The sequence below is a fragment of the Trichechus manatus genome, unplaced genomic scaffold (assembly GCF_000243295.1).
Source record: "Trichechus manatus latirostris isolate Lorelei unplaced genomic scaffold, TriManLat1.0 scaffold00255, whole genome shotgun sequence".
Taxonomy (NCBI): domain Eukaryota; kingdom Metazoa; phylum Chordata; class Mammalia; order Sirenia; family Trichechidae; genus Trichechus; species Trichechus manatus.
The window spans coordinates 2,420,493-2,445,237 of record NW_004444191.1 but is presented as its reverse complement, the minus strand read 5'-3'; the positions used below and the strand labels follow the sequence as shown (position 1 = coordinate 2,445,237).

The 24,745-nt window shown below is 39.4% G+C and overlaps 1 protein-coding gene across 2 annotated transcripts in view; it reads right to left on the bottom strand.

Annotated features, from left to right (window-relative positions):
- PTPN4 (protein tyrosine phosphatase non-receptor type 4) overlaps positions 1-24,745 on the bottom strand; it is a 222,437-nt gene that overhangs the window by 139,384 nt on the left and 58,308 nt on the right. For both annotated transcript variants that reach the window (XM_023724688.1, XM_004389685.1), the window contains one exon: positions 18,552-18,659. In XM_023724688.1, the coding sequence (XP_023580456.1) occupies positions 18,552-18,659 (108 nt within the window). The remainder of the gene's footprint in view (positions 1-18,551; positions 18,660-24,745) is intronic.

The window sequence follows — 24,745 nt, the reverse complement described above, 5'->3', positions numbered from 1 at the left end:
ATGTGCAAAGACCTGGAGATAGAAAACGAAAAGGGAAGAACACAGTCAGAATTTCTCAAGCTTAAAGAACTGAAGAAAAAATTCAAGCCTCGAGTTGCAACAGTAAAGGACTCTAAGGGGAAAATATTAAACGATGCAGGAAGCATCAAAAGAAGATGGAAGGAATACACGGAGTTATTATACCAAAAAGAATTGGTCAACCATTTCAAGAGGCAGCGTATGATCAGGAACCGACGGTACTGAAGGAAGGAGTCCAAGCTGCACTGAAGGCACTGGTGCAAAACAAGGTTCCAGGAATTGACAGAATATCAACTGAGATGTTTAAACAAATGGATGCAGCGCTGGAAGTGCTCACTTGCCTATGCCAAGAAATCTGGAAGACAGCTACCTGGGCGACTGGAAGAGATCCATATTTATGTCTATTCCCAAGAAAGGGGATCCAATCGAATGTGGAAACTATCAAACAGTATCATTAATATCACACACAAGTAAAAATTTGCTGAAGATCACTCAAAAGCAGCTGCAGCAGTATATCGACAGGGAACTGCCAGAAATTCAGGCCAGATACAGAAGAGGACGTGGAACCAGGGATAACATTGCTGATGTCAGATGGGTCCTGGCTGGAAGCAGAGAATACCAGAAAGACGTTTACCTGTGTTTTACTGACTATGCAAAGGCATTCAACTATGTGGATCATAACAAATTATGGATAACACTGCGAAGAATGGGAATTCCAGAACACTTAATTGTGCTCATGAGGAACCTGTACACAGATCAAGGGGCAGTTGTTCGGACAGAACAAGGGGATACTGTGTGGTTTAATGTCAGGAAAAGTGTGCGTCAGGGTTGCATCCTTTCACCATACCTATTCAATCTGTACGCTGAGCAAATAATCAGAGAAGCTGGACTATATGAAGAAGAAAGGGGCATCAGGATTGGAGGAAGACTCATTAACAACCTGCGTTATGCAGATGACACAACCTTGCTGAAAGTGAAGAGGACTTGAAGCACTTACTGGTGAAGATCAAAGACCATGGCCTTCAGTATGGATTACACCTCGATATAAAGAAAACAAAAAGCCTCACAACTGGACCAATAACAACATCATGATAAACAAAGAATGAAATTGTCAAGGATTTCATTTTCCTTGGATCCACAATCAACAACCGTGGAAGCAGCAGTCAAGAAATCAAATGACGCACTGCACTGGGGAAATCTGCTGCAGAAGACCTCTTTACAGTGTTGAAAAGCAAAGATGTCACCTTGAAGACTGAGGTACGCCTGACCCAAGCCATAGTATTTTCAATCCCATCATATGCATGCAAAAGCTAGACAATGAACAAGGAAGACGGAAGAACTGGCGCATTTGAATTGCGGTGTTGGCGAAGAATATTGAATGTAGCATGACTGCCAAAAGAATGAACAAATCTGTCTTGGAAGAAGTACAACCAGAATGTTCCTTAGAAGCAAGGATGGCGAGACTGTCTCACATACTTTCGACATGTCGTCAGGGGGGATTAGTCCCTGGAGGAGGACATCATGCTCGGTAAAGTACAGGGTCAATGAGATGGATCGACACAGTGGCTGCACCAATAAGCTCAAGCAGAACAACGATTGTGAGCATGGCACAGGACCAGGCAGGGTTTCGTTCTGTGGCGCATAGGGTCGCTATGTGTTGGGACCCACTTGACGGCACCTAACAACAACAAGTGACTCTAGGACTTTTGGGACACCGGAAGTCTACACACACACACACACACACACACACACACACACACACACACACACACACACTTCTTAGGTATGTTTTCCCAAAGTTCAGCCTAGGAATACTGTTCCCAGGCCATAGTTATTTCGAATTTAATAGTGCCTAAAAGTGCTTATTAAGAACTGTATGTGATTTTAACTGTCTGAATCAATTACGTTGAGGTATAATTTACATACAGTGAAATGCATCCACTTCAACTGCACAGTTCAATGAGCTTATCTTCTTTCACTAAAGGTATGATCCAATATTTTACCCATTTTTTAAAAATTGGGCCCATAGTCTTATTATTGAATTGTATGATTTCTTCACGTATTCTGGATACAGTCCTTTGTCAGATATATGTATGCAAATATTTTCTCTCAGTCTGTGGATTGCTTTTCATTTCCTTAATGATAGCTTTTGATGAGCAGATGTTTCTAATTTTGATGAGGTACAATTTATAAATCTTTTTTTTTTTTTTTTATGGTTAGTACTTCTTGTGACCTGTCTAAGAAATCTTTGCTTATCCCAAAGCTGTGAAGATTTTTTCCTATATTTTCTTCTGGAAGTTTGAGGTCTAGAATCCATTTTCAAGTTCATCTTTGTGTATTGTGTGAGATAAAGATTGCGGTTCATTTTTTTTCATTGAGTTGTTCTATCTAGCACCTTTTGTTAAAAAAACTATCCTTCAATTTCCTCCACTGAATTCTTTGGCATCCTGTGGAAAATCAATTACCTATACACATACAGGTTTATTTCTGAACTCTATATTCTGTATTACTGATCTACAGGTCTATCCTTATGCCAACACCGCACTGTCCTGGTTACGGAACTTTTCAACAGTTTTATTGAGACATAATTCACATACCATAAACTTCACTCTTTCCAAGTGTGTAATTCAGTGGTTTGTAGTATATCCACAAGGTTGTGCTACTATCAGCACTATCTAATTCCAGAACATTCTCATTACTTGAACAAGAAAGCCTGTACCCATCAGCAGTCACTCCCCATGAACCCTTCCATTCTCTGGCAGCCATTAATCTACTTTCTAGTTCTATGGATTTACCTATTCTGGACATTTCATATAAATGGAATCATACGACATATGGCCTTTTGTGTCTGGTTTCTCTGACTTGGCATTATGTTTTCAAGGTTCATCCACGTTGTAGCATGTACCAGTAATTCCTTCCTTTTTAAGGTGGAATAATATACTCCATTGTATGGATACACCACGTTCTGTTTATTCATTCATCAGCTGACGGACTTTTGGGTTGTTTCACTCTTTTGGTTACTGTGACTAATGCTGCATTTGCGTACAAGTTTTTGTGTGAACGTATGTTTTCAATTCTCTTCGGTGTACGATTAGGAGCAGTATTGCCGGATCATACAGTACCTCTAGGTTTAAATTTTCCACAGTGGCTGCAGCTTTTTATATTCCCACCAGTAATATATGAAGGTTCCCATTTTTCTGCGTCCTCACCAACACTTACTGCTGTCTATCTTTTTGATTACAGGCATCCCAGTAGGTGTAGGGAGCCCTGGTAGCACAGTAGTTAAGAACTACAGAGAGCTATGGCTGCTAACCAAAAGGTCAGCAGTTCGAATCCACTAGCTGCTCCTTGGAAACCCCATGGGGCAGTTCTACTCTGTCCTATAGGATCGCTATGAGTTGGAATCGAGTTTATGGCAATGGGTTTGGGTTTGGTTTAGTGGGTATAGAGTGATACTTCATTCCTTTTTATTGATGAATAATACGCCATTTGTTTTATTTGGAGAAATAAAATATCCATTAAAAAAGAACAAAAAGTTATGAAGCAGACTAAAATGAAGTGAGGAAAGTTGTGTATTAAAAAATAAAAATTTTGAAAATTAAAAATAAAGTCACTGAAATAAAAACGGAAAAGATGAGACAAACTCCTGATTTAAAAAAAAAAAAAAACAACAAAAACCAAGCTGCTGTGGAGCCAGTGGCGACTCATAGTGACCCCACGCGTGTCAGAGCAGAACGGTGCTCCACAGCATTTTCAGCGGCTGATTTTTCAGAAGGAGATCATCAGGGCTTTCTTCTGAAATGTCTCTGGGTAGACAGGAACCTCCAACTTTTTGGTTAGCAGTGTAGCCCATTAACCATTTTACTACTGTTGTTGTGTGCCATCCAGTCGATTTCGACTCACAGCGACCCAACGTTGACACAGCGGAACCTCCTCATGGGGTTTCCTAGGCTGTAATCTTTAGGAAGCATATTGCCAGGTCTTTCTCCTGCAGAGCTGCTAGGTGGGTTCCAACGGCCAACCTTTCGGTTAGCAGCCAAGTGCTTAGCAATTGTGCCACCAGTGCTCCTTTGTTATCCATTAAACAAGCATGTCATGGTCTGATAAAGAGATGAAACAAGAAAGAGCGGATAAAGGTGGAGAAAAGACCGAGACTCAAACATAAATTTATTAAGAAATTCAGAGGAGAATAGAGGAAATAGCTGAAAGCAATATTAAAAAGGTTAAAAGTTGAAAATTTTTCTAGACCAAAACCTTGGGATACAAAGTACATTCTACATACACTGAAGACAAAATGAGAAATCTAACAGTCTACTAGAAAGAAGAAGTCCATTACCTAGAGAAGAATACCACGAGATCACCAGGACAACATTCATCAGCAATCATACGCAGGCAACTGTTTCGCAGAGAAACCAGACACAAATGGTTAATAAACGTCATCGCCTGGAACTGGGGAACCACACAAAATCACATTTCATACCCATCAGACTCAAAACTAAAGTCTGCCACACTCCTATGAATGTAGCTTAGAGAAACTCGGACATCCATACGATGGGACAGGCACACAAGAATGTTCAATGCAAAACGACTTCTAACAGTAAAAAATTAAAAACAATCTAAATATCTTTCAAGAAGAGGCAGTGAAGAGGTATAACTGTATACTGGAATACTCTATGTTGTTGTGTGCCATTCAGTCGAATACGACTCATCGTGACCCTATATGACAGAGCAGAACTGCTCCATAGGGTTTCCTGGGTTGTAATCTTTATGGAAGCAGATTGCTAAGGCTATTCTCTGGAGGAGCAGCTGGTGGTAACCTTTCGGCTAGCCGAGTGATTAACCACTGCGCTACCAGGGTTCCATGGAATACTCTAGAGCACTGAATAGAACTGAACTAGAGCTATATCTATCAACACATAAACAATTTTCCAAACCAGTCTTGAATGAAAAACAGTTATGGGAGGTACATACCTTTTTACATCATACGCAGCAGAAGTATAAGGAGCATCTGGGTGGCACAAACAGTTAAGCACTCGGCTACTTAATGAAAGGTTGGCAGTTCGAACCCATCCAGGGGCACCTCAGAAGACAGGCCTGGCAATCTGCTTCTGAAAGGTCACAACCTTGAAAACCCTCCTGAGTAGTTGTACATGGGGTTACCATGGGTGGGAATCAACTCCCTGGCAACTAGTAACAACAACAGTGAAAGTATAAAGATGCTCACAGGTACTGGTTTCTTTAAGGGCATGTGAGTAACATTAGGGAGGAATACAACAGGGAGTCAACTGTATTACAATTTTTGTTATTTCTTAAGCTGAAGTTCTTTTGTTTAATTCTCTGTACTTTCCTGTGGAGTCCCTGGGTGGCGCAAACAGTTAAACGCTCGACTACTAGCTGAAAAGTTGGCGATTCAAACCTACCCAGAGGGACCATGGAAGGCAGGCCTGGCAATCTGCTTCTGAAAGGTCTCAGCTTTGCATACCCTATGGAGCAGTTCTACTCTGCACACCTGGGGTCACCATGAGTCAGAATTACTTGACGACAGCTAACACAACAATAAACTTTTCTGCATGTTTGAAATATTTCAAAACAAAGTTTGGGGCAGTGGAGGTATAAATAAAGAATGCTTTACACTTGTTTCGAGCCTTTACCTTAAGGGAAAACAATAACTGAAGAAGCAAAGGGGAAAACGAAAAGGACTTTATGATAATTATGGGTATTACCTGAGTCTATCCCTGAGAACGAAGAAAAGCAAAAGACATTTTAATAACGGGTGAATTTTTCAAAGCCTCAGAAAATTTATCCGTACAGCCTCCTAGTACACCTCAACACCACAGAATATAGATATCAGAGAAACAGGTCTTTCTAGAAATTTATCCAAAGCAACAATGGAGAAAGCCTTTCAACTTCTCAGAGAAAACAAGTCAGACAGAACATAAGAAGACAACTCGAGGTCAAAGACCACCTAATCTCTTACTTCACACGCATGAAACCTCATAAAATGTGTGTGAACAGAGAATAATTTGACCCTTTTTGTCGTAAAAAGTTTCTGTAACCCAATAACCACAGAAAGCTAACAGGGTTACTTCCTGACCACGTGCTTGGTTAGTACTTCTCTTCAGGATCACCGTTCCAAGTTTAGAATACACTTTTTTTTTCTATCATACGAAGGTGAAAAACTGGGAAGAAACTACATTTGCACATAGTATACTTGGCAATTCTAACGATCTCAAATTAAAAAAAAAAAAAGATTTGTTTTTAATTCAACAAAGCCCCCAAATAACCCACTATCCTATGGAAAAATAAATTAGCACATGATCTTCTTTCTCTTTACTAACTTGATAATATCTGACCAGTTCTTATAATACTGTCTTAAATTTATACTAAGAGGTCATTTTTTTTCATTACAATGAAAAGAAAAATGTTTCGGAAAAGATTAAAATTTAGAATACATGTCCATGTATGTTTGCCTGCATAGAGGAGAAAGAGGAGGACGGAGGGAGCAAGAGGGAGAAGGGGAGTGGGGAAGCCGGTGAGAGGGAGAGAGACAGACACCGAGACAGGGAAAGAGAAAGAGCGAACACAAGGCGCACACGCACGAACTGAAGAACAAATACGGATGATAATGGCACACCAAAGGGGGAACAAATTGTGAAAGTATCAGCATAGCTTTTTAATTTTTTTAAGTAAGCTTGTTTAAACTGATTTAACCCCAAACTGTTTAGGGTTCTTACTGTAAACAGCCTCACTTTTTAAGAAAATAGTGTTTTCACAAAATGTATTAAAACCAGTTGCCATCACGTCAATTTTGACTCCCGGTGACCCCATGTGTGTCAGGGTAGAACTGTGCTCCATTTTCAATGGCTGATTTTCAAAGTAGATCACCAGGCCTTTCTCCCGTGGTGCCTGAGTGGACTCGAACCTCCAACCCTTCAGTTAGCAACTGAGCGCATCAATCATTTGCACCACCCAGGAACGGCCTCGCTTAAGCCCTTTTCCCTGGTGGCAAGTTCGAGAGTGTATTTCTTCTTCAAACCATTTACTATGCGAAGCCTATTGTATGTGAGCCCTATGGCAGGTGTTGGGGTGATACAAAGACAGAGTTCCTTGGCTCAGTGAAGTATTATAACCACCACAGGGTTGTAAGAGAAAGAGAAATTGCTCTTGGGTGTGGTGGGCTGGTGGAAAGGCTCTACTGAGAAAAGGGCGTTTACGTTCAGTCTTCAGAGATGTGGAGGCAGAGGGGAAGGGTGAGAGATGAGGGGTACAGGGTGAGAGATCACGTTCCAAGGAGGTAGGACCTTCCAGGGAGAGAAAGCACTTACGTACAAGATAGCGCAGATCAAGTGACTGCACATCCGACTTGTAAAACGTTTCATTTTCTATCCATTTTCAGAAAGTTTTAGTCACAATACCTGCCTTACTCATCCTAGAGCCGGCGGGACCTGATACGAATCCTGATCCAAACACCCCCCCTTACAGCTCCCTCTGCCCTTCAAGAGTCTCTTCACCTGTGAAACTGAAGACAGCGGGTGACTCCTGCTCCGAGGGAACTTCACCTAAAGTGCCTGTTTGCATAGGCCTGCTGACCCAGAATCTCTGGACATGGGTTAGCAGCATTTTGTTTTTTTCCAAGGCTCTCCAAGGGATTTGGAAATATAGCCAAGCTTGGATGAATGATCATTTATTCTTTTGCTTTCTGTATAAAATTATTATAAAAATATCTAAAAGCTTCAATGTACAGTATTCAAGTGACACACAGATACACACACACACACCGTAACACATGACAGTCCTTCATCCTGGCTCTCCCAACCCTACTGGCCGCTCTGTGCAGGCAACCACTGTTCCCATACTAGTGAGGACGCCTCGAAGAGCTGTGGGACGCACACACATAACAAGGCTTAAAAAAATTACACACACAGAGTCTACCTTCATATACTTATCATACTTACTGTGTGTGGTTCATCTTTTATTTCATTTTATTTTTTAAATATTTATTTGTTTTATTTAGTCACTTGTTTTTAAACTAACAGTGTGTTTTGGTGTTTTCCCATGTCAGCTTAGAGACGTCAGTCTTTTTAATGGACAGTTTTCCTTTGTGTGTATGCCCCATACTTTACTGAACTGTTCTCCTATCGATGAATATTTCCTTTCTTTTGATTTACATCTCCTACTATAAATGATAGGAGCCCTGGCGGCATAGTGGTTAAGAGCTTGGCTGCTAACCAAAAGGCTCACAGTTCAAATCCACTAACCACTCCCTGGAAAACCTATGGGGCAGTTCTACTCTGTCCTATAGGGTCGCTATGAGTTGGAACCAACTCGAAAGCACCTAACAACAATCAAATCGTAAACGATGCTGCAAGGAAAATCCTTGCAGACAGCAAATCTCACATTTTGATACACGCATCATGCATCTTTTCAAAAAGACCTTTTCACTTTATACTCAAACCAGCAACACCTGGGAATGCACTTGTCCCTGAACCTTTGCCCAAAACAGGTATTATGCGTCTTTACATTTTTGCTCATCTATTATGCAAGGAGTGCCAGCTCACTGCCATTTTACTCAGCACAGCTCTGATTTACAAGTGAGGGTTAGAACTTCCACGTTTGTCACTCATCCTTATCTTCATTTCACGCAATCTCCCTACTTTTCTACTGAGTTATCCAACTTTTAATTATGATTTATAGAAGCTCTTCAAGATGCTATAGATTTTAATAATCTAATGTATACACACCGTATTTTCCCTACAGTTGATGGCTTGTCGTTTAAGTTTCTTTAAGGTGTCTCTCATTGTATATTCTGTTATGCAATGAAATCTGTCAGCATTTCCTTCACAAATGCTTGGACTGTTCTTGCCAAAGTGATCAAATATTATAATAAATTATTTCAGATTTTAATCTGACACTTTTTATACTATTGTTTTACATTTAAATTTACACTGGAATTTACTTTTGTATACGGTAACAATCAGGAATCTAAATGCATTTTTTCAGGCTTCAACAATTGTTCCAGAACCTTTCCTCATTTGGCCACCGTTATCATAAATTTCCATAGAGGAAAAAAAAACCTGTTCTTGGACTATTTCTTCTACTCCATTTATCTATTATCTATACCAATACCATGCTATTTTAACTATATGATCATATTATATTTTTATATCTGTTAGGGAAAGTTGTTTATTTCAAAATATATCTGGCTACTTTTATTCAGATTTTCTTCCATATGAACTCGAAGATTGTACTGTCAAATCCACCCACTCTCCCAAAAAATTCTGTTCGTATTCTAACCAGCAATTCCAGTGAATTTACCAATGAAATTGGGAGTAGGAACGAGAGGTTTACAATATCGTCTTCCTTATCATAAACGTAGTATGTCTTCATTTATTCATGTCTATTTATTCCTGTAAAGTTTTATAGTTTTCTCCATATAGATCTTGACACTCCTACTTAAGTTTATTCCTAGAATGGATTTGGGTTAATTAAAAATGTAGTTCATTTGCTATTTTGTTGGATTACATCCTCTAATTGGTATATAGGAAGGTATTGATATTTGTTTGTTAAGGTTTAACTCTTACTAGTTACAATAATTTTCTAATTGATCCATTTGGACTTTCAAGGCAGACAATTACACAGCCCAGCAAAAATGAGGCCCCTCTGCCCCAGGACACATGAACACACACACACAGACACTACACACCAAAGTAGGATATAGAATATTTTCTTTATGAACTACGTTATGTCAGTTTACCCGGATGTCCCTTGCGATCATGGTCCTCAGCCCTCAGCCCCAGTAACTCAGTCCCTCAAGGTGTTTGGATGTGTCTAGGAAGCTTCAATCACCTTGCTTTGTCAAGTTGTGTTGATTTCCCCTATATTGTATGTTGTCTTTCCCTTCACCAGAGGTAACACTTGTCTTGTCTACTATCTAGTGATTTCCCCTCCCTTCCCCTCCTCTCCCTTGCAACCATCAGAGATTGTTGATTTCCGTGTGTAAACCTTTTCTTGGGTTTTTATAGTAGTGGTCTTATACAATATTTGTCCTTTTGTGATTGACTTACTTCACTCAGCATAATGCCTTTCAGTTATGAAATGTTTTGAAGATTCATCATCATTCTTTATCATTACGTAGTATTCCATTATGCACCATAATGTGTTTATCCATTCATTCACTGATGGGCACTTAGGTTGTTTCCATCTTTTTGCTACTGTGAATAATGCTGCAGTGAACATGGGCATGCATATGTCTATTTGTGTGACGGCTCTTATTTCTCTAGGATATATTCCTAGGAGTGGGATTGCTGGACTGAATGTTATTTCTATTTCTAGCTTTTTAAGGAGGCGCTGTATCATTTTCCATAGTGGTTGTACCATTTTACATTCCCACAAACAGTGCATAAGAGTTTCAATCACCCTGCAACCTCTTCAACCTCTGTTATTTTCTGTTTTTTTTTCTTTTTATTAGTGCCAGTAATGATGGAGTAAGATGGTATCTCATTGTAGCTTTGATTTGCATTTCTCTAATGGCTAATGATCACAAGCATTTCCTCATGTGTTTGTGGATCCTTTACCTATTTTTTAATTGGGTTATTTTGGTGTCATTATTGTTGAGGTATTGAAATATTCTATACATTTTAGAGATTAGACCCTTGTTGGATATGTCACAGTCAATTTTTTCTCAGTCTGTAGGCTCTCGTTTTACTCTTTTGGTGAAGTCTTTGATGAGCACAAGTGTTTAATTTTTAGGAGCTCCCAGTTATCTAGTTTATCTTCTGGTGTTTGTGCATTGTTAGTTATGGTTTGTACTGTATTTATGCCATGATTAGGCCCCTAGCGTTGTCCCTACTTTTTCTTCCATGATCTTTATTGTTTTAGGTTTATATTTAGATCTTTGATCCCTTTTGAATTAGTTTTTGTGTGGTGGCATGAGGTATGAGTACTGTTTCATTTTTTACAAATGGACATCCAGTTTTGCCAGCACCATTTGTTAAAAAGACTGCCTTTTCCTCATTTACTGGACTTTGGGCATTTGTCAAAGATCAGCTGACCACAGGTGGATGGATTTACATCTGGGTTCTCGATTCTGTTTCACTGGTCTATGTGTCTGTCATTGTACCAGTACCAGGCTGTTCTGTTGTGGCTGTACAGTAGGTTCTGAGATCAGGTATGTGAGGCCTACTACTTTGTTCTCTTTCTTCAATAATCCTTTGCTTATCTGGGGCCTCTTTACTTTCCATATAAAGATGGTGATTAGTTTTTCCATCTCGTTAAAGAATGCTGTTGGTATTTGGATCAGGATTGCATTAACTCTGTAGATCGCTTTGGGTAGGATTGACAATTTTCACAATGTTGAGTCTTCCTATCCATGACCGTGGTATGTTTTTTCCACTTATGTAGGTCTCTTCTGGTTTCTTGCAATAGTGCTCTGTAGTTTTCTTTGTATAGGCCTTTTATGTCCCTGGTTAGATACATTCCTAAGTATTTTATCTTTTCAGGGCTATTATAAATGGTATTGTTTCCCTGATTTCCTTTTCGAAGTTCTCTTGGTTGGTGTATAAGAATTCAACTGATTTTTGTATGCTGACCTTGTATCCTGCTACTCTGCTGAATCTATTAGTTCCACCAATCCAATCTTGTCTACATTCAATCTTCTAAGAAATTCTGAAAGTTTCTTGTCTGTTTTAATGACATTCATTTTAATTTTCTGTGTGTATGTGTATATGATAGTATTTGACACTGGAGAGCAATCAAAAGCACACAGAAACACTAGCAAAATCTACTCTTGGAAAACTTCTAAAAGTGAGATATATACATTTGTGGTTTTTTGCCTAACAGCAATCTCAAATCCTGGATAAGGCAGGTGACAGCCTTATTGAGTTGAGGTGTCAAGAGGACAGAGTTCAGGACTTGCATAAGAAACTGAGGAGGAAATTCTAGAAGGGAGGGAGCAGCAGAGAAGATGAGTTCCCAAAATCTGCATACAAAATCCACCTCCATTCTGGCTCACAGTAAAACTATGAATACACAGGAAGACCCCCAAAAACCCAAGAGAAAGAAGCAGCTGGAACTGGAAAGAAATGAGTAGAAATACTACATGATAATCTTTGCAGAGAAATCCTATGGAATTTATAAAAATCTAAAGTTAATAAGTGAGTTTAGGAAGTTTGCAGGATACAAGATTAATGTATAAAATTAATTGCATTTCTATTGCTAGCAATAAACAGGTGAAAACTGAGAGAGAAACAAATAAACCCAACAACAATACTATCTGAATAGTTCTATCTACCAAGTTGCCAAAGACTGAATTAGAGACATTGATTTCTCTTTTTCTCTCATGAACCCACTCCACCTTAATCAAACAACTAAGTCCTGTTGATTTTATCTCCTAAATATCTCTAGCACTCATACACTTTCCTTCATCCCCCACAGCCAATCACCATCTTTCCTAGAAGCTTTATTATTGCAACAATCTCCCAAATACCTCTAGTTTACAGCTCTATTATTAAAATGGCTGTACTGTAACCAGACTGATATGAAGTCTAAAATACAAATCTCATGTTAGTTGTTGTCATTGATTGAAGTGTGTCCCCCAAAAGTATCTGTTCACTTGGCTAGGTCATGATTCCCCGTATTGCATGATTGTGTACCATTTTGTAATCTGTGTGATTTCCTTATGTGTTGTAAACTTTATCATTATGATGTAATAAGATGGATTAGCAGCAGGTATACTGATGAGGTCTACAAGATTAGGTAGTATCTTAAGCCAATCTCTTTTGAGATATAAAAGAGAGAAGTGAGCAGAGAAACGTGGGGACCTCATACCACCAAGAAAGCAGTGCCAGGAGCAAAGCATGTCCTTTGGACCTGAGGTTCCTGCACTGAGATGCTCCCAGACCAAGGGAAGACTGATGCATCACAAGGACCTTTCTCCAGAGCTGACAGAGACAGAAGGTCTTCCCCTGGAGCAGGTGCCCTGAATTTGGACTTGTAGCCTACTAGACTGTGAGAGAATAAATTTCTCTTTGTTGAGAGCCATTCACTTGTGGTATTTCTGTTACAGCTGCGCTAGATGACTAAGACAGTTGTATAAATAAATCTTTGGAAAAGTATAACCTTCTTATCATGGCTTAAAAAGGCCTTCATGATCTGATGTACTGCTCAAACCTCATCTTCACCCCTCTTGTCTTGCTGTATATTTTAGCCATATTAAAACTTCTTTTTTTTTCCAGTTCCTCAAATACAGCAGTCCCTTCTCGTCACTCTGGATACTACTGCTTTTCTCTGAAACACTTCTCCGTACCCCCAGGTCCCCTCATAATTCCCTCCCAAAATGGAATAGGATTAGAAGAGACCAAAAGCAAAATAACATTTAGCAGGCTACCAACGAGGTTTATGTAATAGGTAATAAGAGCCTGAGTTGAGGTATTACAACAGAAACAGATAAAAGGCATAAAAAAGGGACATTATATGAGATGAAAGTAAGCATTTTAGCAACCATGTTGTATTAACAACTTATTGAAATAATGATCATCCTTTATGTGATATTCCCTCTATTTCTTCAAACCTGATGAAATAAAAGTAATTGAAGACTTTTAAGTTATGTTAAAGGAATCTTTAAAAAAATACCTCTATTCCAAATGAACTATATCTTTGTTTAACAGTCTTAATTAACAGCCTGTTGAGTTAGAGAAGTGGTTTCCAAAATGTGGTTCCTGGACTAGCAGCATTAGCGTCACCTGGGAACTTGTTAGAAATGCAAATTCTTGAGTTCCATTCATGATTTTCTGAGTCAGACACTCTAGGCACAGGTCCCAGAAATCTGCATTTTAAAAAGCCCTCCAGGTGATTCTGATGTTAAGCTCAAATGAGAACCACAAGGTTATGGGATATGAAAACAGGAGTAAATAAATAAATATCACAACCACAACACAAACCATCAGAAGGATGCACCCACAGAAAGAAAAAGTCAATAGTAATCAATAATCTACCCTTTGTCCACTAACCAAACCCAAACCCACTACCGTCAAGTTGATTCCGACTCACAGGGACCCCATAGGGTTTCCAAGGCTGTAAATCTCTACGGAAGCAGACTGCCACATCCTTCTCCCGAGGAGCTGCTGGTGGTTTCGAACCACCGACCTTTTGGTTAGCAGTCAGTCGCTTTAACCACTGCACCACTAGGGCTCCTTTGCCCACTAAAGGGCACTGTAATTGAATTTGGGAAAAAAGATGATCTCAAGGCTCTAATGAATAGCATTTTGATGAAGTCCACTACGGATCAGCTACCTTTAACTGTTTACAAGATTAAAGAAATTATGCATAATGAATTATGACCACCTTATTCATTATTCTGCTCACTCATTTAACAAACATTTATTGAATATTATTATTATATAAGATATTGTACTAACAGCAAAAGCTGTGATAAATGGGTTTTAAAGGAAAAGTATGAGAAATTTCAGAAAGCTTTCTCTAAGAATTTTGTTTGTTACACTGGAACAAATTAACAAGGAAGATCCTAAAAAAAAAGAAAGGATAATCAACTAAGATTCTACATTTGTTACTTATGACAGCAACACAAAAAGCTAGGTGGCTTTTCTTAGTCAGTTATAAGTCAAATTAAATTAATTTCAATGTCTATATGCCTAGGGCAATATTAGTTTTGATCCACTGAAATGAATATATTATGTGTGTGTGTGTTGTCTGCGTGGGTATACACGCACATGCATATACATATATATATATACACATTCATATAAACATACGTATGTTTACATATAAAACACAGACAAACCCTAAGGTTTAAAAATCTCTGAACTAAGGACAGGTGAAGATTAATTATTTTAGAATCTCACCAAATAACTTTTGATCACTGTTGGTAATTTTATTGCATGGTTACCTCCTCTCCTCTCCTCAATATGAGAATTTTTATACGCCCTATGTATCTATATTAGCATCTCTCCAGAAGCAGCACTGTATAGTCAAGAGAGAGCACAGGCCTTGGAGTCACAGAGACCCAAGTTAGAAAACCCTTAACTACTAAATTATCTATGTGTCATGAAACAAGTTATTGACTTCTGCGTGAGCCTTTGTTTTTCATCTATAGAAGAATTTTAATGATACCTTTGCCGTAAGGCAATTGTGAGAATTAAATGAGCTATTATATACAAACAGTTGGTTTAGTACCAATCCAAACGTAAGTGTTTCATAAATGTTAGTTTCTTATTCTTCTCTTTTTAAGAATGGCATCTCTATCCCTCAGTCCATTAATATCCTCAAAGCCTTGATATAATTTCACACTGACAAGGAGAAACGGGATACTACTTACAGCACCTGTGGCTCTAAAGGTCCAGCCTTGGACACATTTCAGTATCTCACAGATTCTTCTGAATATCTGAAAAGTGAAACTGCAGGGCAGTGGGAGAAGCCTGGCGGGGGAGTTAGGAGACTCAGGATCTAGCTTCATTAACGCCAAAAAGTTGCCCGGACTTTACCTCCTTGGACTGGGATAATTTCTTGTGCAAAAATAAAGGTATTAGACAGATAATCCTGAGGGCCTCTTTGGGTCTTTAAAACTCTACGATCATAACTCTTCTGGAAGACACCATTTTGGATCACAAGCAATTGGACTCTTAGAGCTGAGACTATATCTTACTTGATAAGGAATGCTAAGGACAGAAATGTAAGACAAAGAAGAACTAGACGATAGCGAGAAGATCAGCCTAGCTCAAAATACCTCTGCTTCCCTGCCTTCATGGAGTTATGACTAGGTCTCAAACAGGAATGCCTTCTTGTTTACAAATTTATGTGACAGAACTTTTATCTCCTGTAGTATATGTGAGCTCAGTGTTACTCTTTCTGGAATACTTTCTCAGGGAACCATATGGTGGTGAGTAGATGGTCTCTTCCTTCCTTATTGTCTTGTCACTTGTCCGGTCTAGCTAAAGCCAGGCCAATGGCTGGAGGGTCTGACCTACGAGCATAAGAAGGATCAGGGAAGACCTACCTATCTCTCTGTCAACACTGGCACACAGTGAGGTGTAGCAGACATCTTTTAGGTATTTGCCTAGCTTACAACACACTGTCTTAGAAATGTCATCCTTCTCTTTTCTGGAGAGTTAACACCACACGGTTATTTCAGGAGACGCAATAAAAAGTTCAAGGTAACCCCAAACCACAGCCATAGCTGACTGGACCAGCAATAAGTTCTTGATCTAAGCCAAGTCTATCAGTTCCCCAGGTCTGTCATAATAAAGTACCACAAGCTGGGTGGCTTAAAACAACAGAAGTTTATTCTCTCACGGTTCTGGAGCCTACAAGTCCAAATTCAAGGTGTCAGCAGGCCATGTTCTCTCTGAAGACTCCAGAGGAGAATCCTTCCTAATCCCTACTGAGCTTCTGGAGGTTGCTGGCAATCCTGGGCGTTCCTTGGCTTGGATCACTCCAGTCTCCCCTCTGTCTTAACATGGCCTTCTCCCCTGTGTCCAATTTCCTTCTTCTTATAAGAATACCAGAGCCCCTGGGGGGTGCAAACAGTTAACACGCTCAGTGCCAACCAAGAGGCTGGAGGTTCAGAGGTGGCTCAGAAGAAAGGCCTGGCAATCTAACTCCAAAAAATCAGACACTGAAAACCCTATGGAGCACATGGGGTTGCCACGATTAAGAATGGACACAACGGCAACTGGATTTGCTGGTTATAAGGACACTAGTCATTGGATTAGAACCTATCCCAAAGCAGTCAGACCACATCTGAACTTGATTACTTCTGCACAGACCCTATTGCCAAACAACATCCCATTCACAGGTCCTGGGGATTCGGACTTGAACGTATCTTTTTAGGAGACAGAATTCAATCTACGACAGCAAGCTTGGCTGTACAAATTTAGTGACAGAATTTTTATCCTGGATTTTAGGATGAGACACTAGGATAAAGCTGACACTCTTCTCTTTAGGTAGGTGACTCTGAAGACAAGGAAGTGGATAAGTTGTTAAGGCTAGCATCCCACCATGGACTGAAGAATACAGAAATTAAACAGCAGCGGACTGAGGAATGAAGCTGATGCACAGGGAAAAGCAGAGCAACACACTTCCTGAGCTTCCAACAATGTACTCATTTCAGTCTGATTTCACTCCACTCCTAGTCCATGTGCTTTCTTGTTTTTCGCTTAAGTTATGCTGAGTTGGTTCCTGTTATTTATACCCAAAGAGACTTAATATCAAAACTTGGGACAAGTGAGAAACCTAAAACTCATGCATGGTGTATTACCTGTCCATCTTCCAGGTGTAATACCGTCTTCTGCCTCCTTTGATGGAGGCTGATGACATCACAGACCCACTAGGTCGAGTTAGGCTATTAGGTTTCATTATAAGAACCCGCTCTGGTTCCTTAGTGGTGACTGCTAAGAATACTACATGAGGAATTCTGAGGCATTAGCCAAGCTCAGTGAACACAAACACTTTGATCAAGGCGTGTGGACTGACACAGGCATGGGTGGGAAGAAGGAGGGAACATGTAAAACTCGCTCTGAATTTGTCTAATGCTTCTAGTTTCTCCTCGAGTAAGGACAGAATCTGGAAATCTTATAATGAAATATAGCATTTACTGAAATGCATTTGCATCTTGCATTTCATAAATGACATTTCTACTCACTTCCATTTTTACATGGGTTTGGGTACGTTTACCCAATTGAGTTATTACCAAGAAATAATGTATTTCTCCAGGTCCTTGGAGAAACTCAAATCGGTGAAAGCATCAGAGTAGGAGGAAAGTTTGTTTTTATCTCAATTCAGTATAAGAGGCTTTATTTCCACTGAGACTAGCTAGCCCTTGGTTTGTTTCTATCCATATAATCCTCGTATTTCTTCATGGCTGGTTTTCACACAAAACCAGTATTTAACATTTTATATTTACATCCCACTAACCATGAATACAGGGACTAGGATCCTGAGCTGGAGAGAGGGAGAAAAACAAATAAACAAATTCTACTTTGCCCATGAACAGTATTTCAGTTTCTATAGTCATTTGAATCCTACAGCCTAACTGACTGATTTCTAAAGTACTGACTCAGAGGACCATTACTATAGCATCTCAGTTTTTGTCAACGATACAAAATGTTTGCTTTCAAACAGTCATTCTCTTATAACCTAAACAGAAGAATTATTGCCTGGCAAATTATATCTTTTTGTAAAAGTCCCTCACAGTATAACCATATAAATTCACAAAGAATTCAATCAGAATTTGCTAGTACAGCCTTTTTAGTTGTCTGAGACATGTCAGTGAAGAAACTGGTGCTAGATTTACAGGCTGACTTATAATTATGAAAACATTAAAGAAAATAACCTCTTACATTTAAACCATCAATAAAAGGAGGAACAAAGGCAAAAGAACTACATTAGCTCTAATCATTCAAACCAAATTAATAAATAAAGAAATTCAATAAATCAGTGAACATTATAAATCAGAAAGGACTTAATATTATGAACAAAGGGAAAAACCAGAAAGAAAAAGAAAGACAACAGCTTAAACTTACTGGGTTATCTGAGGAATCGTCAGCCAACTGTAAACCAAAATAGTCTCGCTCCGTCAAATCAAGATGCTTGAAGACTATATCCAACAGAACTTGCCCCTGATCATGTTTCTAGAAGAAAAACAAAAATTAAATCGATTGTATGATTTTAATCCGGTCAACTCTGATCCTCTCCTACTAAATCTTCAGTTGTTTCCATACCAATGACTTGCTTGAGAATAAAGACTTCACAAGGTACATAGTACAAATCTAACACATAAACATGGTTGAAATGAAAGATGTTTTATTATATATTTCATTACCCAAAAATAAACCCCCCAAAACCCCAAACAAAATAGAATCTAACCTTAACCAATCTGGTTAAAGGAGTACATAATAAATATTACAATATAAAGAAGGTCTTCGACTGAAAATGTCCTCTGCCTTCTGACTATTATCATGGTATTTTTTGTTACTGCACATTGTTGCCTCATTAGATATAATTCCTTATCATTGTCTTATACTTTATTTATATTTAAATCATGACTGGAAAGGGACATATTTAATTAACTACAATTTAAAATCTGTGTGTATAAATAACGCCATAAAAAGGCAAACAAAAATGGTGAAAATGACTTGTAGCAAATTTGATAAAGGACTAACATTTTAATTATAAAAGTACTCAGAGAACTTTAGCAAAGTATCTCATGTTAACCTCACACTGATTTTTACATGTAAGCATTATTTAACGTCCACCTGTTTTAGTTCAGGAACGTCTGATTCAGCAGACGGCTTGGACTTGCCATCTGCTCACTTTGAAACGCGTGAACCAACCCCTACTCCCAACAAATTCTTCATCACCATCACCTTCACTTGCTGCACGTGCAGCTTTTACATCACTGAAAGGCTTTGAGCCTTTTCTTGCACTAAAGTAAGGTTAAATAAGAAACTACAGACCTGTTCCGAGTCACCTACAAATTCGCCTGAAAGACACAGGGACGGATCGCTGCTTGTAACCATTAACTGTACCTTTCCCAAGATTCCACAGCTACTAAGTTGTGGTACAAAGGACATGACTAGGTAATTCCCTAAAGAAAAAATGTAACTAATAAATAAAAGCAAAGAAAAACTAATCAACATGTTTAGTAATAAAAGAAATAAAAATGTAAAATCACAGTGACATACCACCCGCAAACAACAGTCCAAACCAACCAACCCCAGTGAGTGAAATGAAACACTTATTGCTGCCAGCACTGTGGAGAGCTGTAACTCCTTGGGAAGCAAACCGGGAATACTAGACAAGAACAGTAACAACATCCACTACTTCTGGCATCCCAACCTGAGTAAAAAAAGTCCAGTACTGGGGGAAATAGCTACACACACCAGTATGTTCAATCTTGTGTTATTTACGTAAGAAAAACATTTATATTAGAAAAACACATTAGCAAAACGTCGTATGTTTACACCACTCATTTTCCCTCTAATTGGCTACATCAGGAAGCTTCTAGCTCCAAGTCCGAATCCAAACTCGGAGCTAAGACAATAAAGACGTATTTTATTCATAAAATGGAATGTACAGAGACACAGGAAATTCCAGAGTGGGCCAATTCCGCAGATCACAGACGCAATTAAGAGGTCTTGGCTTCTTTCCATCTCTCATCTACATCCTTAGTGTCGGTTGTATTTGTGGGCCGTTAGCAAGATGGTAAGGAGCCCTGGTGGCACAGTGGTTAAGTGCTTGGCCACCAACCAAAAGGTCAGCGGTTCGAATCACCAGCCGCTCCAGGGGAGAAAGATGTGGCAGTCGGATTTCGTAAAGATTTACAGTCCTGGAAACCCTATGGAGTAGTTCTACTGTGTCCTACAGGGTTGCTATGAGTTGGACTTGAAGGAAGTGGGTTTAGTTTTTTTTTTTTTTTGGTTAGCAAGATGGTCACAGCAATTCGAGGAGTCACACTCCTACACGACAATGTGCGAAAGAAGAACCTTCTCTGTAAGGTTATCTTACAAAGAGTTTCCCTTCATGGCTTCCTGGCCAGACTGGGTCAGAAGGCTATTTGCAAAACGTATCACTGGTAGGAGGTATGTGCTTCCAAAAGCGCTTCTCAGTGGTGCTTCCCATTTAAATCATCTGTGGAAAAAAATTTATAGTAATGCTATCGACCCACCCCCTTCCCATCCTAATTAAAGCGGTGTGGGGTGGGTCCAAGCATCCGTATTTTTAAAATGTGCTAAGGTGAGTCTAATGGCCTTCTCTAGAAAGATGGTGGAGTAGACTCCAGCAAAGTGTTTTTAAATAAAAATCCTAGACATGCTAACATAGGAAAACTCTGAAAGGTGGGAGAAAGGCAAACTGGTTAGGGACCTGGGTATCAGGAATGACATGGCAATGACTTCCCTTGGTTTTCTTTTTATTGAGAGAACATTAACAAAAAATTAAACTTTTAAAGCACACAATTCAGTAGCATTTCGTACATCCACAGTCCTGTGCAATCATCACCTCTATCTAGTTTTAAAATATGTCACTCACACCAAAATGAAATCCTGTATCACTAAGCAGTCACTCCCCACTGCCCCTGCCTTTTGCCCACGGCAAACACTAATCTGCCTTCAGTCTCTGTGGATTTACCTATTCTGGATATTTCCTATAAATGGAATCATATAATACATGAACCTTTAGGTCTGGCTTCTTTCACTAAGTATGATTTTGAGGTTCATCAAAGTTGTACCATGCAAAAGTACTTCGTTCCTTTTTATGGTATTTTCATTGTATGGATATGCAACATTTGTTTATCCACTCATCAGCTGATGAACATTTGGGTAGTTTCTACATCTGTGCTATTGTGAATAGTGCATTTATAAACATTTATGTGCAAGTTCTTGTTTGAATACCAGTTTTCAATTCTCCTGAGCATAAACCTAAGAGTAGAATTGCTGGGTCACATGGTAATTCTAAATGTAACTTTCTAATGAACTGCCAAACATTTTCTCAACCAGTTTACACTCTAACCACAATGTACAAGGGTTTCAGTTTCTCCACAACATCACCAACACTTGATATTTTCAGTTTTCTTGATTAAAACCATCCTAGTAGGTGTGAGTGGTATCTCATTTCTCTTTTACTTTGAAGTGATTTTATTTGGAATAGTGACACAGAAGTAGTGTTTAATATTTTCCCTCATTAATTATTCTTTATATAAAATTCTACTGTGATATATATATGCATATATAATAAAATACGCCACTGTAATCATTTTTAAGTATATAATCCAGCATCATTAACTACATTTCCAGCGATGTGCAATCATCACCACTTCCGAAACCTTTCTATCACCTGAGAACAGAAGCTCTGTACCCATAATGAAACAGCTCCCCGGTCACTCCTTCCCCCAGCCCGCAGTAACCTGTCTGTCGTCTCTGTGAATTTGTCTGTTCTGGTAATGCAATGGTTAGACGCTCAGCTGCTAACCGGAAGGCTGGCGGTTTATACCCACTCAGCCATTCCCAGGAGAAAGACCTGGCAATCTGCTTCCGTAAAGACTACAACCAGGAAAACTCTATGCAGCAGTTCTACTTGTCATGTGGGGTCACTACGAGTTGAAAAAAACTCAACAGCATCCAACGACAATAACAAGTATTTCATAAACAGAGTCACACGATATTTCTCCTTTCGTATCTAGCTTATTTCACTTAGCATAATGTTATGGAGGAGCCCTTGTGGAGTAATGATTAAGCCTGGGCTATTAATGGAAAGGTCGGCGGTTCAAATCCACCAGCTGCTCCGTGGGAGAAAACACCTGGCGATCTGCTCCTGTAGAGATTACAGCCTAGGAAACCCTATAGGGCAGGTCTACTCTGTCACACTGGGTTGATGAGAGCTGGAATCGATACAAAGGCACACAACAACCATATAATGTTATCAGGGTTCATCCATATTGCAGCATGTATCAAAACTTCATTCCTGTTTTTGGTTCAATAATATTCCATCATATGTATAATGGAGTCCTCGTGGCGCAATGGCTAAGAGCTCGGCTGCTAACCAAAAGGACGGCAGTTCAAATCTCCCAGCTGCTCCCTGGAAATTCCACAGGGCAGTTATACTGTATCCTATAGGGTCGCTATGAGTCAGAATTGACTCGATGGCAAGAGGTTTGTTTGTTTGTTTTTTCATGTGTATACTACATTTTGTTACTCATTTACCTGTCCATGGACATGTGGATTATCTCACCCTTTTGGCTATTAAAAATAACGCTATTGGATATACAGTTTCTGAAAATATTCTCCCAGCCAGTAGCCTGTCTTTATACTTTTTTGGTAAAGTCTTTTGATAAACAAAAGTTTTAATTTTTATGAGGTCCTATTTATTTATTTTGAATTTCACTGTTTGTGCTTTTGTTATTATATTAGATAATCCACTGTTAAAAGCTAGGCCTGACAGCAATGCCCCTGCATTTTCTTCTAATAATTTTATGGTTTCAGCTAGCACATTTAGGTCCTTGTAAGTGGTTTACTAAGGAACAGGGTATAACTTGGCATCAGGATTAACAGGCAAAAAAAAAAAAGCAAAATTGATTGCTGTTGAGTCGATTCTAACTCACGGAGAATCCACGTGGTGCAGAGTAGAAGTGTGCCTGATGAAGTTTTCAAGGCTGTTTCCTGTCAGAAATAGATCACCAGGCTTTTCTTCCAAGGCAACTCTGGGTGGGCTCGAACTGCCAACCTTTTGGTTAATAATCGAGCACTTAACCATGTGCACCACCCAGGGACTCCTTTTCCACACTGAATAGACTTTCCAAAAATAGTCCAGCCCGGTCACTAAACAAACAAACAAGCAAGCAAGAACAATGACAAACCATGAGCAGGGGGATCCAAACTTTCTACACTATACATCTAGTTTTCAACCAAAAATTATCAAGCACGCAAAGAAACAGAACAGTATAACCCACAAAACTGGAAATAAAGCATGTAACAGGAAATGCCTCTGAGAGCAACTAGGTATTGGATTAACAGGAAAATACTTCTGTTCTAAATATTAGAAATATGTTCACAGAACTAAAGGAAATCTTAATTAGAGAAGAAAAGGAAGATATGATGATGCTGCATCATATGAAGAATGCCCATGAAGAGGAAGAATATTTAAAAAATAATAAGAAAAAAAGAAAAAAGAACCAAGTGGGAATACTGGAGTTGAAAGCACAATGACTGAAATAAAAAAATTCACTAGTGAGGCTCAACAGTAGAACTGAAATCACAGAAGAAAAAGTCAGCAAACATGAAGACAGATCAACAGAGATTATATAATCTGAATAACACAGATAAAAAAGAATGAAGAAAAATAAACAAAGCCTCAGAGAAATATGGGACACTATTAAGTATACCAATGAAACAAGATCTGGAACAGTTACTGGAAAAAAACTCCCCAGCATCCTACCCTCTTTTAAAAATATGACTGTGGTGAGATTAATTACTTTTGTGTGTGGCCTTTCTACCCATGGTCTTGTAACTCCCACCCAGCTGACTGGGCAGAACTGTGTGATAGGGGAGTCCTGGTGGTGCAGTGGTTAAGAGTTATGAATGCTAACCAAAAGGTTGGCAGTTCGAATCCACCATCCGCTCCATGAAAACCCTAGGTGGTAGTTCTATTCTCTCCTACAGGGAGCTATGGGTTGCAATTGACTCGACGGCAACAGGATTTTGGTTTTAAGGGGATTGGTCACTTTTGTCTTAAAAGAGAGCCAATTCCAGAGCAGAGAGGAGGATCCTACTGCCATCAAGGAAGAACACCCAGGATAGGAGAGTGTGTCCTTTGGACCCAGGATCCCTGCGCTGAGAAGCTCCCTGGAGCAGGAGAGAGACAGAGAGAAAGCCGTAACCCTGAAGATGGTGAGAAGTGGTAGCAGGAAAGACCTAGCAGCAGAGACTTGGCAGCAGGAGACAGCACGGTGGGCTTCCCGGCCCACAGAGAGAGAAACCTGAGCACCTTTGGGGAGATGCCTAGGGCCAGGGAGAGGCCTGTCTGCGAGCACAGCTGGGGAGAGGCAATCCTAATGGAAAAACTACATCCCTGAGTGTTCCTGAGCCTGAACTGTAACCTGTAACTTCCCTAATAAACCCCATAATTGTGAGTATTGTCTGTGAGTTGTGTGTGGCCATTGCAATGAATTATCGAACCCAGCAGAAAAGTAGAGAGCACTGTGGGAGGAATGGTTGGTGTCAGA